Raw genomic sequence first — 19,392 nt, forward strand, 5'->3', positions numbered from 1 at the left:
TAAATGTTTGTAACATTTGCACTCAATGAAATTAAATTGTTTCCTTCTGGGAAATGAGTTTTAGATATCAAATATTTATTTACCTGTGTATGTTTCCTTGGATTTCCAGCCAGCTCACTAATTTTCTCAGCTCTCATATTACGAGTTATTATGATACCCAGTTGACTAATAGGATTCTGATCAAAGAATTCTTCAACAAAACCTTCAAGGAGCTGCAAGAAGGTAATACTGTACAATTAGCAGACCATAGCAAAACATATCATTCCAAACATCTTTTTGTGAGTAAGGAGGAAAAATGGTAATTATAACAGGAACATGAAGGATAAATCAGGTAAAGAAACTTTTGTTATCTGGGAAGCCTGAACACAGAAGACAACAGAAGTACACATGAAGTAAGAAGAATAATACAAACAATATATAATGAGTAGACATTTGAATTATGAAATTGTCTGCTAAAATGTTTGTATGGGACAATAAGAAAATGGTGAAGAAAGCAACTAGGAATAGAAATATGGATATGGAGGAATGAAATGGACAGAACAGGGAACTAATACAGCTTAAAGGAAGTGGAGGAAAGGAGGAAGCTATGAGAAATAATGAAAATGAGAAAAATTAAGTTGTAGATCATGCATTAAAATATAACACGTTTTTATATGAACTGTCAGGAAAGGAAACCAAGAATAAAATAAATGGATGACAAATAACAGACAAGGCATTAGCTCGGCACCAAAATGCTTTCTTTCTTTAAAATACAAGAAGATATCCAGAAACAGTTTTGCTCTTTACCTGACATGCTGCATAGTTAAATTACAGAGCTACAATTGTAACTTTAAAGCTTATCAGTATGTCAAAAATACATAATTATAATACATATAACTTCGCTGGTGAAACTCTGTTCCAAAATTAAAAACGAAGGAAGAACTGAGCAGCTCCTCAAAACTGAAAGAAGAACCATCAGAACTTGCATAAATTAAAATAAAAAAAAGAAACAGGTTGAAGGAGTCGGGAGAATCTTTCCTAATGAAACTATCAAGAGATTGACCCAATCACCAGCACAATGAAGAAGAAAAGAATCTCTTATTTCTTTTACATCTTATGACTGCAAGGAAATCTGCTTTTATGACAACTAGTGATGAGAAATCTTGGAAAGAAGACAGGAGAGCAATGATTCCACGAAGTTCAGCAAGATCGCAAAGCAGCTGGACTTGAGCAAAGAACAAAAATAAAATTAGCACCATTCAAGATTCACAAATTTTTGGCAGAAATGACACATAGAAGGGCTAGAGCGATTTCAGACAAACTGAGAAAATTATGATCGGAACGAATGAAAAAGTACTGGGCAGATCACAAGAACCAAGCAGTACAACCTTCAAAGAGAGTGTGAACGTGGAATGACTCAATATAATTTACGTTGTGTAAACGTGATGATGAATTGTTAATTGGTGATGTTTTGAACAAGTGAGGCAAATTATGATTTTTAGTAATCCTCCAATGTAACATTATAACATGCCTGTAAAATAACACACACTAATAAACAAAGAATGACATGTTTCATTCTATAAGAACATCCTCAGATTCTATCAAATCACTTAAATTCATGTGTATATATGTACAATATTGTTTACGTTTTGTGAAGCTGACGATGAATTATGAATTGGTGATGTTATGAACAAGTGAAGCAAATTATGATTTTAGAAGTCCTCCACTGTCATCTTAGTAAACTTTCAGAAAGTTTTCTGTATTTAACTTAAGCTGCTGATCATCTGTTACGCCAGCAACTACGTTTGAACTGAAGCCGGTTCCCCTGGTATGGTTGTGGTTGCTATGTAGGAGGGTGATGGGGATGCTGTAGGCAATAACCATTCATTCATTCATATCCTAAAGACAAGGCCTTGTCTCTGCAACCACATTTGTCTCTCCTCTGCTGAGCATTTCAAGTAACATATTTTTTCAAATTATGCCTGTTCATCATGGAATCCAGATACTTCTTCCTCGGCCTTCCTCTTCCCTTCTTACCCAGAACTTTTCCTTCCAGCATAGTCGTGAGGAATGTGTTATGTCGAAGTGTGTGGCCAAGGATTTTGATTTTCCTCTTTTCTACAGTGTTAATCAATTCCCTTGTTTTGTCTATTTCTTTAAGGACCCTATTGTTTGATTTTTTCTCTGTCCAACTAATTTTCAGCATCCTCCTCCATATCCACACTTCCATTGCTTCCAGGTGTTTTATATCGTGTTTTGCTAAAACCCATGTTTTGCAACTATATAACAAAACTCTCCACACAAACATTTTGGCAAATTCTTTCGTACTTTTAATGTTAATGTTCCTGCTTGTCAGAAGCTGTTTCTTGTTACTGACGGCTTGTTTGGCTAGAGCAATCCCCCTCCTGATTTCTGTGGTGCACCTGTTGTCCTGAATGATAATGCTTCCCAAGAAGCAAAATTGACTTACTTGTTGTACATTTTCAATCACCTACCTTAATGTTTATTGGTATTTCCTCAGTTGATTTCTTGACAACTAATACTTTTGTTTTCGAGGTGTTCAGTTTCAATTTTAATTCTTGTAGTGTTGATGTTAAAACTCATAGCATTTTACTTATTTCCCTCTCTGAATCTGCAGTTAATGCAATGTCATCGGTAAACCTTATACAGCGGATTTGTTGTCCGTTAATTTTAATTCCTTTTGTTTTCTGCTTAAGTTTTGATATGGCCTCCTCAATGAACATGTTGAACAAAAATGGTGATAGCGCACAATCTTGTCTCACTCCCCTTCTAATGGATGCTGTCTTAACATTACCATTAATTTCTATTGTTGTGCTTCGATTTTTGTACAGGAGTAAAATGAGTCTTCTGTCCCTCCAGTCCAGTCCTATATTCTTCATGTTCCTAAAGAGTTGTTTCCAGTTTACTTTGTCAAAGGCTTTCTCTATATTCACTAATGCAATGTATGTTTTCCTGTTAACACTCAAGTCTTCTTTCTAGAATAGTTCTTAATGCTAGAAGAACTTCTCTTGTTCCGTTCCCTGTTGTAAAACCGAACTGATCCTGCGATGTATAGGGCAATTCAAAATGATGGACCCGATTTCATAAATTTATTCTATGAAATCTCATGAACATATCATACTGTGAGATATGCACAAAGAAAGGCAAACTCTCAAAGTTTAGTTCAGTTTAGATTTCATCCCACGTGGTTTCATTTTCAGCTGTTACGAGCGCGCAGGAAGCGAGTAAAGAAAATGGCTGCGGCTGGTGAGCAGAAGTCGTTCTGTGCACTTCATTACCATGTAAACAAGTCGGTGATTAGTGTTCAACGGCATTTCTGTACCAGGCATGGAAAAGCCATTCGTGCGTAGTATGCAAAATTCAGAGACACGGGCTGCATCTGTAAGTGAAAGTCGACTGTCCGTCCTTCGACCGGGGAAGACAGTGGAACGTGTTTGTGCAATTTCAGACTTAAAAAGATAATCAGAACGAAGAAAGTCAGATGGGATCTAAACAGATTGCAAAACGAACAAATTAAACAGAAATATGCAGAGGATACAAATGCACTCATGGAATATAATAATTGTGAGATGGACTGGGAAATGAAACAAGGAATCTCTGAGATAGCACATAGAACTTTAGGGAATAGAAGACTAGAGCCAAGAAAACCATGTATTACTGAAGAGATATTAGATCTTATTCAGAAACGAAACCAGTATAAGAAGATACACACAGCATTAAGCCAAGATCAGTACAGAAAAACAAAGAATCTCATAGTGACAAATTTTTGGGAGGCAAAAGAAATATGGATGAAGGAAATTATGCAGACTATAGAGAATGATATATTAGGGGGAAGAACAGATAGAGCATATGGCATGATCAAATCACTCCAATATAAACCCAAAACAAGAAGTTCAGTTATAAAGGAAAAGAATGGGCAACTACTTATTGATAGTGAAGATATCGCAGAACGCAGGAAGGAGTATTTTGAAGACCTGTACTGGGATGAAGAAGTAATGGCAATTCCAAGCTATCTTGAACCTGAACAGATGGTGGAAGAAGACAACATAGGCCCAGTAATCACATGGGAAGAATTTAACTTAGCACTAAAACAAAGGACAAGAAAGCAACCGGACCGGATGACATACCAGCAGAACTTCTCAAGAGAATAGGAGAAAGAATGAAACAACAACTGTATAATATCATTGCAAGATGCTATTACAATGGCAAAATTCCCAGAGACTATAGAACACTAACACTGCTAACGCACGCATCCAAAATACTGCTTAATGTAATTAAGAACAGGATTAAGTAGAAAATTGAACAATATACAGGGCAATTCAAAATGATGGACCAAATTTCATAAATTTATTCTGTGAAATCTAATATACATATTGTAATGTGAGACATGTGCTAAGAACGGTAAACTCTCAAAGTTTTTTTTCAGTCATATCACAAGTGTTCTATGTGAGCACCTCGCGTGATACGACATACATCAAGCCGATAGTCTATCTTCTGTCAAACCTTGTGTAGTGTGTCGCGGTCAATCTCTGCGATGGCTGCTGTGATGCAGGCATGAAGGGCGTCCAATTTTAGTGGAAGATCCTTACATTGTGTCTATTCACAGTCCCGGAAAGGTGAAAAGTCGCTTTATCACTGAAAATTACCCTTTCGGAGAACCCATCCTCTTCATTAATGTGAGAAAATCAGCACAGAAGGACGCTCGAGCAGCATAATTAGTGTCTTTTAAGGCCTGCGCCAGTTGCAAGTGGTAGGGTTTTATTCGTAAACGTTTCCGCAGAATGCGCCAAACATTTGCCTGTGGAAGTTCAAATTGCCTTGCTGCCCAGTAGGTAGACTTCTGCGGACTCTGCATGAAACTGTCGCAAACACGTTCCACTGTCTTCCCCGGTCGAAGGACGGACAGTCGACTTTCACTTACAGATGCAGCCCGTGTCTCTGAATTTTGCATACTACGCACTTGAAATTAACTTGAAATATGGCGTCGGGATGTGACGACCCCATTGCCCAGTGGGAAACCACTGCAATCAGCCACCCGAGTATTGGCAGAAAAACCATACCAATTTGAGGTAGGAGGAAATGCCTGCCCTCAACCCTAAACACCTAGGGAGATGCTGGCAGCAGCTCTAAAATGCTTGGCGACAGGCTGTGTGTCAAGCCGACCATAAAAACTCTCAGTCACAATCTAATGGAATGATGTCTTTCGGATTTAGTACCAAGGCTAGGGCTCCCCCCTAGGCGACGCACGCTGGCAAGACCCGGTCAACGTGAGAAGTATGCAAGGATTACCGTCACACGGGCGGCGACAGCTAAACAAGCTATCCCATACAACCAGTCTTGCTTCACTCACAGTGGCACTATGTCTGGTTGGTACAGCGAACTGTCAAAGGCTCTCAAAAGGAGAGACAGATTGATGCCTCTGCGGTGCAGGAAGCATGATAGAGTGGGCAAAAGTCATACATCGGATGGGGGTACAAGCTGATATACAATGGTATCCGTGGAACAGCCAGTGGGGTTGGTATTGTTGTGTCAGCAAAGTTCGACAGCTGTATCTCTGATGTGCAGAGGTATGATTACCGTCTGATGAAGTTTATCTACATCGCAGAATGAAGAAAAGTACACTTTTTCAGCACATAAGCCCCACAGACACGTTTGCCTGGAGCAACAAAGGATGTCTTCTGGGAGATGCTTAAAGAGAAGACAGCCGAAGTACCCTAGAAGACTACTTCATTATTACTGATGATGTAAACAGCCACGCTGATCACAGAAAAGAAGATCAAGCAGCCCACGGTGAACATTGTTTCAGGAAAAAGAACAATGATCGCCAATGAATCCTCGATTATGCAGAAGCCCATGACTTGGTCATCACGAACACTTTGGTTTAAAAAGTGTGATTCACATTTAATTACATATTACAGCGGCACAGGGGCAATGCAGATCGATTATGAGGGTAATCCCAAAAATAAGGTCTCCTATTTTTTATAAATACAGAACTCTATTCATGTGGCTGTTGATCACAATATTGTGAAGAGTATTTCCCGTGCTCGCCGCACTGAGGCACTCAGTTTTGGCTTAGCAGCCGTTGAGAATGGAGCTCCCGTTGGATGTTACCGTGAAGTGCGATGTGATATAGATGTTGATTCCCATACGGAACCTGAAATATTTATCCCGAATGAGTAAATTTATACTGCTTCCCTATGGGAATCATCATCTTTATCATCATCTTTATCATTCGATGGCCAGGCAGGCATCAATTTTTGGTAATGAGACAAAGTCTCTCATAGTGCATTGGCACTGCCGGTGGCTCCAAGTAGCCTACGCAGTGGCCTCCACGGTATGCACTAGCCATGTGTCTTGGTGAGTGTGCTACACTATGTGATCAAAAGTATCCGGACACCTGGCTGAACATGACGTACAAGTTCGTGGCGCCCTCCATCGGTAATGCTGGAATTCAATATGGTGTTGGCCCACCCTTAACCTTGATGACAGCTTCCACTCTTGCAGGCAACGTTCAATCAGGTGCTGGAAGGTTGCTTGGGCAATGGCAGCCCATTCTTCACGGAGTGCTGCACTGAGGAGAGGTAGGTTATAATCTTCATTTCCGTGTTGACGTTTAACTAATAAGATAGAGTTTGAGGGATGTTCCACCATTCAACACATTGTAAAATATATTCATTTATAAGAAGACCGTTTTCAACTCCCTTGGAGTCATCATCAGTTCTTGTTGAAAATCAAATCAAGAAGAATCTGATAACAATCATCATAATAAAAAAATTATATACCTAAAGGCGATTGCTTGAAAACACATCAATGGGTTGCAAAACATTACCATGAAATGTAACGTACACATGGTAAGCAGTACACGGAACTTAAAAAGTTCTTAGTTCTGGCTTAAACTGTCGTGTGTTCAAGGAACACGGAACACTGGAAATACAGTATATGCACTGGTTGAAAACATACAAAAATACTGTACGAAATTAACATTTATAATGATATGAAACACATAGCGCTTTAAGAGTGTTCTTGGACTTGATAGTCTTGTTTCTATCTGAATAAACTGGATGAAATATATATACACTGAAATGAAATGTACAAAGACATAGTTCTGGCTTAAACTGTCGTGTGTTCATGGAACACGGAACAGTGGAAACATATGCACTAGTTGAAAACATACACAAATACGACATGAAACACTTATAATGATATGAAACACATGGGGCTTCAAGAATGTTCTTGGGTTTGATAGTCTTGTTTCTATCTGATTAAACTGGATAAAATGTATATACATTGAAATGAAATGTACAAAAACATAAACTACTTGGCATTTAAAAAGTTCTTGGTTTTGGTTTAAAAATTGTCATGTGTTCATGGAACACAGAATAGACCTGTTGGTCTTGTTTCAATCTATTGGAAATAAAAGCACTATCGTAGTTGAGAATATACACATTGACTGAAAATTTATACACTGATATGAAACACATGGCACTTTAATGTTCTTGGATATGAGTAAAAATGCTGTCGTATGTTTGTACAACTCAGCATAGACTTATCAGTCGGTCTTGCCACAATTATCTGGAATATGTCAACCTTTTGAAACAAAACTTGATGACTATTATACCACACAATCACATGAAACATTTGGTAATTTATGAAAGTTCTTGGATCTGAGCTAAAACACTGCAGTTAGGTTGAGTGGCTCAGACGGTTGAGGCGCTGGCCTTCTGACCCCAACTTGGCAGGTTCGATCCTGGCTGAGTCCGGTGGTATCTCAAGGTGCTCAAATACGTCAGCCTCATGTTGGTAGATTTACTGGCATGTAAAAGAACTCCTGCGGGACTAAATTTCGGCACCTCGGTGTCTCCGAAAACTGTAAAAGTAGTTAGTGGGACGTAAAGCCAATAACATTATTATTATTATTATTATTATTATTATTATTATTATTATAATAAAACACTGCACGTGTGTTTGAAGATGCGAAATAGACTTGTTGGACCTTTATCTACATGGATACATGAATCAGCTGAAATTATACATTGGCTTGAAATGCTTTGTATTTTAAGAAAGTTCTTGGATCTAATTTAAAGTTATTACCGTGTGTTTGTGGAACACGGAACATAATTGTCGGTCCTGTTTCAATCAATTTGAATATATAACATAGTTGAAATGAAAATACGTTTGACAATGAAAACATTTAGAACTTGCTGGTTTTAGTTTACGTAATTTTGCAGTGTTTTAGGATAGTATGGAATAAACTTATTAGTAGATTTAAATTGGTTGAAGAGCTGGGGGAACATCCTTCATTATAGAATACTTGCTTATGCAGTTGTAACTGTCATCAACTATTGTTGATGTAAAATGGTGATGGTATGGCCTTGGCTTATGGAAACGTGCATTGAAGGTGGGTGTTTACTCTGTTCCCGCTCGCGCTGTCCTGCCGTTAGAAGAGTGGGTTGCGATCTGTTCAACTTTTATATATAATTTATATATTTATATATATATATATATACATTTTTATTATGATGATTGTTATCAGACTGCCCTTGATTTGATTTTCAACAAGACCTGATGATGACTTCAAGGTAGTCGAAACTGGTCTTCTTATAAATTAATATATTTTACAATGTGTTGAAAGGTGGAACATCCCTCAAACTCTATCTTATTACTGAGGAGAGCTAGCGATGTCGGTCGGTGAGGCCTGGCACGAAGTCGGCGTTCTATAGGATTCAGGTTGGGACTCTGTGCAGGCCAGTCTATTACAGGGATGTTATTGTCGTGTAACCACTCTGCCACAGGCCGTGCATTATGAACAGGTGCTCGATCGTGTTGAAAGATGCAACCGCCATCCCCGAAGTGCTCTTCAACAGTGGGAAGCAAGAAGGTGCTTAAAAACATCAATGTAGGCCTGTGCTGTGATAAAGCCATGCAAAACAACAAGGGGTGCAAGCAGGGGTCAAAAATACCGGGCGCCCAGTCGCCATGGCGCCTGAAAATTTTTACCTGGCGCCCGAATTTTCAAATTCGGTTTTGAAAATTTAATTTCTGAAATCTGAATTTCCCTTACATGTACGTTCCCACCACTTTACAAAGTAACAAGTCGTGTGATGTTTCACGTTTCTTTCTGTAGCTCATGTATTCTAATATTCGCAATAAACATTTTCATTGCTTTGGGCAGAGTCTTGAATTCTGTAATTGCTCCTCGTACCTTGGAACTGGACGTTTCAGTTCTGCGCGGGAGCTGCCTAGCGATCATGGGAGATATCGTTGTAACCCATCAAACAAGTATCCTTTCATGTGGACATATCGTAACACATCGAGTTCCATTTCAAATTATCGGTAGCAGAGTACAAAAATCAGACCACAGTTGTGGAAAATGGAGAGAACTACTACGTTAAATAATTCCACAAACACTACATTACCGCCTTCCCTCCCGTGACTAGCCGTTTCTCAACTATTGCCGCCAAAGCAGTGCTGATAAATTCCCGTGGAATTCATTCTTTGCACTTAGAACATACGGAATGACATGTTTATCAATTCTTGTATTTTCAACGAACAATATTTATACTTTTAATTTAATTACAGCACCTCGGTATTGAGTGGTTTGCACTTTATAAATACGGTTGTTTTTATTCCTGTACGTTTATGGAAAATTGGCAACGTAGCTTCAGACATCGAAGCCTGCGAACTCGAAAGCCATTTAACGCTGGTGTATTTTACGATTCTGTGGCATACTTGAGGAAATCGGCAAAATGAAACGAACAAAACTCCACAAATTGACTGATGCAAGTAAAAAACAGTGTATTCTTTCAGATTTCTTCGTAAGTAACACAAAGTGATACAGTAGCGAGTGTATGTGAGAAAACACTTGATGGAAGTGCCGACTGTAGTGTTCGGGACGACAATGACCAGCGTGACATTTATGGTGTTCAAGACAATATGTCAAACATTAAAAATCCGTCGAAATTTCAATTTTCAGGCAAAGGGAAATTTCAGCACTTTTAGCGAAGTGCGTAAAGAAAATGAATGCTAATATGTTACAGCATATGAATGCATTGTTCATGGCATCTTATCATACTGCAAAAAAAAAAAACTATTTTGAAGGTTTGTTTGCATTGTTACGCAAGTTGAATGTTACTGATTCAGAGAAGTATGTAAACGATACACAATGCAGAGAATTTCTTTCATACATTGCCTCAGATCTTCATGAAGATTTTATATGTGGCATTAAGGAAAGTTCATGTCAGTATCTTACTCGATGGATCAACAGAAATCTGATGATGAGGAGCTGATACTTTACATTCATTTTTTTAAATAAGCTGACTTTCAATCGTGTTATTGGAGGATGCAACAAGTGATAGCTATATGGAGGCTCTAAAAACAGAACTGCCTCGTTTAGAGGTTGGAGAACTCTTTACGGTACAAAACTATTAGCTATAGGGATTGATTGGAACACCATGTGTGATTGGTGTCCTTAATGGTATGGTTACAAAAATATCTGAAAAAACTGAGAACTTGGTAAAACGTTCACTGTGTTGCACATCAACTCCAACTCTTTGTTCTTCACTCACTGAAAAATGTGAGACTTAAAAATCATTGATAAAATTGATTCTGTACTCGGGAAACTATATATGTTTTATCTACATTCGCCAAAACGACTTCGCGAAGTGAAGAAAATTTCGGAGTTGGTGGAATGTGTAATATCCAAATTGGAGTACTTACACCAAGTTAGATGGGTAGCAAGCAAATGAAATGCTTCGCAAGCAGTTGTCAAAGACTGGGAATGCCTAGTGGTGCATTTATATATTTCTGAAAGGAAAGGTGAAGACGGAATCACAGCTAAAGGTCTTCTAAAGAAGATCAACGACTTCAAATTTGTCATCATTTCCCTTCTTGTATAACTTCTGAGTATATTCAAAAGACTTTCACTTGTATTTCTGAGGCATGTTCTGATTTTAAGTCAGATAAGAGTGCATGTAAATGATGCAATTAATTCATTGCAGCAACTTCACAACACCAAGGGCCCAATGGTAGAAAAGTTTTTTTCTGCTATAGCACTTTCCGGAGTTTTCAGTAGAATACAGTTATCAGGTGTGTCGAATAAGAATTTCACGGGCGACAAGGAACTTTGGCAAGTGGGATTACCTTTCTGAAAGACACATTTCTTCAAAATAAGGACATTCAAAGTGCCACTGGTGTTATTGACACATATTTCTGGCCATCAGGAAAACAACGGGAAAATTATGGCAATAGTGAAACACAGCTTCTTGCCACTCATTTTTCAAAAAACCTTCAAATTGAGGTGAACAACGTAGAAGACGTACTGAGCGGGTGGTACACGTTCAACGTAGTCGGGAAAGGTCTTCCAATGAATGATCTACTTGAAAAATCGCTGTCTGTGAAAGGACGATTTCCGATTTTTGGGAAGCTCCTTAGTATATAGTGGCAACAATTCCTGTATCGACTCATCATGTGAGCGAGGGTTCAGCACGATGAATATTATTAAACACAAACTACAAAACAAGCTTGTCGACAAGAACTTAAGTGATCTCATGATATCTTTGAATGGACCATCTTTAAAGAACTTTGATACAACAAAATGTATTGATCGTTGGTGTTTTGGTGGGAAATCAAACAGGCACATGTAGTGTAATTTTAAAAGATGCTGACCTTGAAGGTGACTGGTGATTATTTGGGTTAGTATCTCTTAAAATATAAATTTCCATTCTTACGTGAACTGAGACTATACTACTTAACTTCAAAACCAATACGTAGCTTTATCTTAGTCTAACCTGTGGTTTTCATAATGTATATTTGCAAAAAAAAAAAAAAAAAAAAAAAAAAAATGTGCTGGCTCCTGATAAAAAGGAGCTGGCTACTGAATTATTTTTATTTTCTTCTACCCCTGGGTGCAAGCCCCCTCCATGAAAAGCACGACCACACCATAACACCACCGTCTCCGAATTTTACTGTTGGCACTACACACGCTGGCAGATGACGTTCACTGGGCATTCGCTATACCCACACCCTGCCATCAGATTGCCACATTGTGTACCGTAATTCATCACTCCACACAACGTTTTTCCACTGTTCAATCGTCCAATATTTACGCTCCTTACACCAAGCAATGCGTCGTTTGACATTGACCTGCGTGATGTGTGGTTTATGGGCACAAGTTTTCTCACCTCCTGCCGAACTGTCATAGTACTTGGAGTGGATCCTGATGCAGTTTGGAATTCCTGTGTGATGGTCTGGATAGATGCCTGCCTATTACACTTTACGACCCTCTTCAACTGTCAGTGGTCTCTGTCAGTCAACAGCTGAGGTCGGCCTGTACACTTTCATGCTGTACGTGTCCCTTCACGTTTCCACTTCACTATCACATCAGAAACCGTTGACCTAGGGATGTTTAGGAGTGTGGAAATCTCGTGTACAGACTTCTTACACAAAGTGACACCCAATCACCTGACCACGTTCGAAGTCCATGAGTTCCGCGGAGCGCCCCATTCTGCTCTCTCACGATGTCTAATGACTACTGAGGTCGCTGCTATGGAGTACCTGGCAGTAGGTGGCAGCACAATGCACCCAAGATGAAAAACGTATGTTTTTGTGGGTGTCCGGATACTTTTGATCACATAGTGTATTTACAATCTGATGAGCCCAACTTAGCACACTGGGGCGAAACGCTGGCAACCAGGATTTAGCTGGAAAATTTATAATGTCCAATAACAGACCATTTATATTGGTAATAAGTGCGAAGTGCACGCAGTTATTTGGTTTTTGAACGCAAAAGTTACTGAACCAATTGAAATCCATCACCAATTGATGGAAGTGTATGGTGAGTCGTGCATGGATGTAAAAAATGCTCGTAAGTGGTGTAGAGTGTTTGCAGCCGGTCGGACTGAAATTCATGATGTACGAAGAAGCGGGAGACCGTCAAATCGTGCGCGAAGATCGGCGGATCACTCTGGATGATCTCTGCACTTTGGTTCCTGAAGTTTCCCAAATCGCCACTCACAGAATTTTAACGGAAAAGTTGAAATACCGGAAGGTGTGCGCAAGATGGGTGCCACGCATGCTGACTGAAGACCACATGTGGCAATGAGTTGATTCTTCCTGTGCATTTCTTCAATGCTTTGCAGCCGAACAGGACAACTTTTGGACTTTTTGGGCATTCCACTTTACACCTGAGACCAAGCAACAATCACTCCAGTGGCAGCATCCCTCTTCGCCAAAGCTGCGGAAATTCAAGCAAACACAGCCTGACGGTAAAGTTACGACAATTGTGTTTTGGGATCGAAAAGGGGTCTTGTAGGTCGACTTTACGCCCCCTAGGACCACGATTAATGCTGACAGGTACCGTGAGACCCTGAAAAAACACAGACGGGCAATTCAGAACCGGAGAAGAGGAATGTTGAGCAAGGGCGTAAACATTCTCCATGAAAACGCTCGCCCGCACGTCGCCCAGCAAACGGCTGCTCTCCTGGAACAGTTTCAGTGGAACATCGTCACCCACCCACCCACCCACCCACCCACCCACCCACCCACCCACCCAATAGTCCCGACTTGGTGCCCAGTGACTATCACTTGTTCCCTAAGTTGAAAGAACATTTGGCTGGAAAGCAATTCAGCACCAATGACGAGGTGAAAGATGAGGTTCACAACTTCCTGAACAGTATGGCGGCAAGCTGGTGTAACTTGCGCATACAAAAACTGTCACAACGTCTACAAAAATGCATTGACCGAAATGGTGATTATGTAGAAAAATAGCTAAATATTCAAGCTGTAAAATGATGTAAACCATTGTAGAAATAAACAGGTCTATGTATTCATTAAAAAAAATAGGAGACCTTATTTTTGGGATTACATTCATACATCCTCGTCAGGCATCGAGACCTTAAAGACGTGTTAGATACAAAGGTTGTGCCATATGAAACTGTCGCTACGCAACATTGACCAGTAATCTGCAAGTTGCGTATCAAATTGCCGAATTCTGAACATGTCTTTCATACAGGACCAGCGAGAATCAAATGGAGGCGCTTCACAGAAAAAGAGGCCGATGTTGTCACACGAATAACATTACCACCGATTACTACCGTCGAAGAGAGTTGGATCAAACTGAAACAGGCTGCTCATGACACTGCATATACTCTTCTTGGATCAACAAACCCAGGAGGGCAAAAAATTGACAAAGATGATCATAGCTACAACAAAAACAGCACATTTTGCGGATCTTTGTACAAAACTAGAAACATCCCAGTCACTGCTCTTGTGGAAGGACCTGTCAGAGACATTGATATCGAAGAGGCTAAGGCAGCTTTGAAAGAAATGAAGCCAGGGAAAGCTACTGGCTCAGATGATCTTCCAGCAGAACTCTGGTATTCTCAACAGTAGGATGCAGCAGAATGGTTAGCACTACTCTTAAAGCAGATCATTAAAGAGGGTTTAACACTGAGCGACTGGCAATGGAGCATCACCGTACCCATCTTCAAAAACAAGCGAAGCCTAGCTGAATGTGCTGATTACCAGCTTATCCGATTTTTGTATCACCTGATGAAGGTATTCGAACGGGTCCTTGATAAAAAGATATGTGAGATCGTTGAGATTTCCAGAAACCAGGCTGGATTCTTGAAGAATTGTGGCACAACCAATGCAATCCATGCTGCACGGCTCTTGTTTGAAAAGCATCGTGAGAAGAGCAAGCCAATCCATCTAGCTTTCCTGGACCTTGAGAAGGCCTTTGATCACGTACCGCGTGATCTCATATGGCTAGTACTGTGAGAGCATGGCATACCAGAATACCTTGACAACTAGGTTCAGCTGCTTTATGCAAACCCACGGAGCTATTTTCAGGGCGCCACAGTAGCATCCAGCGACTTTTCCATCAATGTCGGCGTTCACCAAGGTTCACCGCTTTTGCTCATTCTAGTGATGGATACTGTAACAGCAGACCTATACCATTCTTTGCCACGGACGCTTCTCTACTCAGACGTCATGTTGGCCTCTGAGACCCAGACTGATCTGCAATGCCAAACCCAAGAATGGAGTGATCAGCTGGCGCAATACAGCCTGCGCTTACATGAAAAGAAGACTAAATATATGACATGAGATCCATTAGCAATTGGAACCATTCAGGTACATGGTGAGGACCTGCCACAAGTGACAAGATTCAAGTATTTGGGCTTAGCGATTACTGATGATGACCGACTTGTCAAAGAGATCAATGTAAAGATATCTGCAGCCTGGATGAAATGGAGAACAACCACCAGCTTCACCTGCGACCGGAGGATGAAATATAATCTCAAATCAAAAATCTATCGTACTGTCATCCAATCTGTTGCACTGTATGATTGAGAATGTTGGCAGACTACGAGTGAGACAGAGCGTCGAATGGGCGTCATGGAGATTATGTGTGAGAGTCGTCTACGATGATTTGGACATGTACTAAGGGCAGACACTGACACACTACTGCGAAGACGGGTTACATGTAAGAAGTCACCGATAGGAGACTAAAACAGCGATGGGCCGATACCCTTCAAAAGATCTGAAAAGCATCAATCTCCACCCTGACATGGCCCACGACAGAACTAAATGGAGACAACGAATCCATGTAGCAGATCTCACCAGCAGGAGGGACAAACGCTGAAGAGAAAGGAGGAGAAAAATTAACTTCTTGAAAAAAATTTGTAATCGTTACATTCTGGCAATCATTACTTTCTAGTAATTGATATACACTGTTTGGAAGCAGAAATGGGTAAAAGGATGACTTTTTCACTTCTATTACAGCTTGACTAATTCTGGATGAGGTACTTTCTTACTTCTCCAACATTTCCAAAGACATCATATCTATCCCAATAATGTTCTTAAAATTAAACACAGGTATTCCTTCAAGTGTTTCTAAAGGACATTGTTTCAGTAAATGCAAAGATGTACATTCCCAAAAGAGATTGAGGCTTAGCGGTGGGAAATTTACAAACCAATGATTTTATTTGTAAAGTAAATGGTAAATTATTTGAAATGCTTCAAAATCATTAACTAAAACAAAAATGATGGAAAAGATCATTCCAACCAAGCTATCCTGTTTATTCTCGTGTATTGATGATAGCCACTTACATGTCTCTATGCTCAAAAAAACCCACACAAAATGAAGTAATATATTTTTCTTGAAAACTTTTGTATTTTGAAATCGGACGTCAGCAAGAGGAATGCCAAGCTGGAGGACATAGAGGAACAGACACTATACTTTAACAGGAAAAAACGGCGAGAGCTTGTACACCATACCTGGGAAACTGGAGCTGGAAAATGATGATGATGATTTCTCAGGTAACTGTAATTCAGTCCAATTACTTTTCTTTCCTGTACTCTAGCCATCACTGGGAATAACCCTGTTCAATGGAGAGTGGGGCAAGGAGGGGGTGAGGGCAACTACTGTGACAGTGACTCTGTTCAGTGGAGAGGTGAGGGGAAGTGCTGATTCATCATGTTATAATGTATTTTTGTGTATTAGGGAGTAAATGTAAGATAATTTTGATGAAATAAAAGTGCGGAATTGAATTAACACCTTCATTCCTGTAGAGGAGTATGGTTGTTTAAGCACGCAGTCTTCTGTGGCCCGTAGAGGAGTAAAGTCGTTTAGCGCTCGTTTAGTGTAGCACGCTTCAATGTGCTTGTGTTTTCGGAGACCAGAAGAGTCCTACCTACTACAAGTTTCTTTTCCTTCCAGTAGATGACTCGAGTGTCCTATTTTCTTGAGAATGTACAAACCCTCCCTTTGCGTTCCTTTAAGCCAATTTTGGCACTTCTCAAACTGAGTGAAATAGCAAGTGACAATAGTTGTGTAGTAGACAAAACTTCAAACATGAGAAAAATTTTGTAGTAGCATAACAATAATAATAATAATAATAATAATAATAATAATAATAATAATAATAATAATAATAATAATAATAATAATAACAACAACAACAACAACAACAACAACAACAACAACAACAACAATAATAATAATAATAATAATAATAATAATAATAATAATAATAATAATAATAATAATCGTATGGCCTCAGCTATTGTTTGCAGACATTTCAATTTGACGCCATCTGGCTGTCTGCTCGTCAATTTCAACGTTCCACTTTACTCTAGGCCTGCCAAAACTCTCTTGGGTGTCTATGGCTGAGATTTTAATTGACTTTGTTGGGTAAACACCAAATATGTCACCATAGATCTTTTACATGCCAACATCGTACGACATGGAGTGTCGAATGGACTTTCTTCCGCCCTTCAAAAATCCGACTGCTTCTGCCGGGTTTGAACCCGCTATCTTGGGATCCAGAAGCCAACACTCTACCACTGATCCACAGAGGCAACTAATGTTGTAGTAATAGAGTGATTCCGGAAGAAGAAAATGTGATATTTTGCACAATGACGATTCAAGTGAGCTGATAGCTTCAGATACCGAAAGTGAGCGTGATTATGTGCGCAATGTAAGTGCTGGAAGGATGAATAGTAATCCAGACAGGAACAATGACTCTCAGTCTCCTATCATACATAGGCTCCAATATTTGATGTACGTATGGGTGCAAATAAAAACAGTGAGGAAAACGATTTCTCCTTCGGACCTTTTTGATGGGCGAACCGCTCTGCCGTTTTTACAGGCCACCCGGTGAACATAACCTAGATAAGTGCTAGTTACATAATATTCATACATATTTGAATCACTGGGTGCTCCAAATTAAAATGCACATACTGTAAAACTGTTTATTTAAATGATAAATCTTCACTGTTATCAGCATATTTGCCTCAATTACAGCGGAGGTTAAATATTTAGCTTGACTCACACAGTGTAGTGAGTGAGGTGGTGTCTGGATTAATGTGTAATCGCATTTGACACTCAATTCCACATGACGTCACAAACCCGTATGACACTCCTCTGCAACCGAGTGGTGAGCCCCAGTGTTACATGATCATGTACGAGCAGGAGAACATTAGAAGTTGATTTTATCGAAAAAGTTCTCGTCTGCTTCCAAGGGGTCCAACAAGTCACGGCAAGCAGTGACATGAGCCGCCTTTTGATCATGAGTCCACAAGTGGGGGGTGAATTTCGCCGCAATTCATCTCATTTGCAAATCTTCGGTTACAGTGCGTTGCACTGAGCTCCACAAAAGACCAGATAGTTCAGAAAGTTCATCAATAGTATGCCTTTTATTTTCATGCACAAGCGCACAAATTTTCCCCACGTTTTTAGCAGTTCTGGAGAACTCCGATCGACATGTTGCCACGTTTGAATCGCAAATATCTATCAAACACTTGAGTTCTTTTCAAGGAGTGTTCTTTAAAAGCTGTAATCAACATATCAACCGCGTCCGAGGCACTTTTACTGAGCAGAAAACAAGATTTCAACACTGCACAGTGTTCTCCAATATTAGCCATTTCACAAAATCACGTTCATCAAAGAGGTCATAATCACATTACAAGAGAACTGTCATAGGAGCTCACTACAACCGCCTGAATGACTCAGGAAGGGTTACTTTACACCCACCCGGAGGAAAAAACCCATAGGGCCTAATTAAAGATCAACGCGTGGAGCAAATTACATCCGGTTAATTTTGGGTCCCCTTTCATAAAATGGAATTATATTTTTCTCTTTTGATCCTTTCTAATTCAAAGTTTTAAAGCATTAATGCTATATTTAAACCAATTTCATGTAAAGAGTGCCAGTATACATAATGCATGTTATAAATTTGAAGTTAGACAGTGCAACTTCCCTCCCAGATGCATTCAAATTTTTTACATCCCTTCGATGTCCATAAATGACAGCTTTTGTTGTATACATCAGAATATTCCAAGAAGTTCAAGTACTCTATGCTTGACATTCTATTCACATAAATTTTGCCACTGGAGATTCCCAAATCACAGTAGCCAGAGTAATGGAGCCCAACACAACAAATTGTAAAGGTAAATAAAGATAAAGAAATGAATGTTGGTGGTGGGTATGATGTTTTCATGAGTAAAATGATTAGATTATCAGGACAAAAAATAATTAAAAAGAAGAGGGTTATTTAAAATACTCACTAAAAGTTAATGAAACTCATGTTTCTTGATACCTCATTAACATACCTTGATGGTGCACAGTTGGCGTGTTGGCTTCAAATCTTGAACACTCATGGCTTCTGAAGAGTCAACTATAATGTACAAGTGACGCATCATGCCCAACCGAGAACGCCCAGTATGATCCAGGCGACGTTTACGTTTCTCTCTCTGAATAATATCATTGATAGATGCTTCAAGCAATCCTTCTTCATTTTCTTTAATTTCTTCCCTAAAATATATTTCAAGAGGTTAGAAATTATTTTCAATGTTCTACATTCCAATCTTTTATTAGTATACAGAATTCTAATG

The 19,392-nt window shown here is 39.5% G+C and overlaps 1 protein-coding gene across 2 annotated transcripts in view; it reads right to left on the reverse strand.

The window, feature by feature from the left end:
• The window catches only part of Ssl1 (general transcription factor IIH subunit 2 Ssl1), a 57,252-nt gene that overhangs the window by 28,368 nt on the left and 9,492 nt on the right, over nt 1-19,392 (reverse strand). For both annotated transcript variants that reach the window (XM_067149776.2, XM_067149775.2), the window contains exons 2-3: nt 19,111-19,312; nt 84-212 (exon numbers count right to left, since the gene is read on the reverse strand). In XM_067149776.2, the coding sequence (XP_067005877.1) occupies nt 84-212; nt 19,111-19,312 (331 nt within the window). The remainder of the gene's footprint in view (nt 1-83; nt 213-19,110; nt 19,313-19,392) is intronic.

The sequence above is a fragment of the Anabrus simplex genome, chromosome 6 (genome assembly GCF_040414725.1).
Source record: "Anabrus simplex isolate iqAnaSimp1 chromosome 6, ASM4041472v1, whole genome shotgun sequence".
In the NCBI taxonomy this organism is placed as follows: Eukaryota; Metazoa; Arthropoda; class Insecta; order Orthoptera; family Tettigoniidae; genus Anabrus; species Anabrus simplex.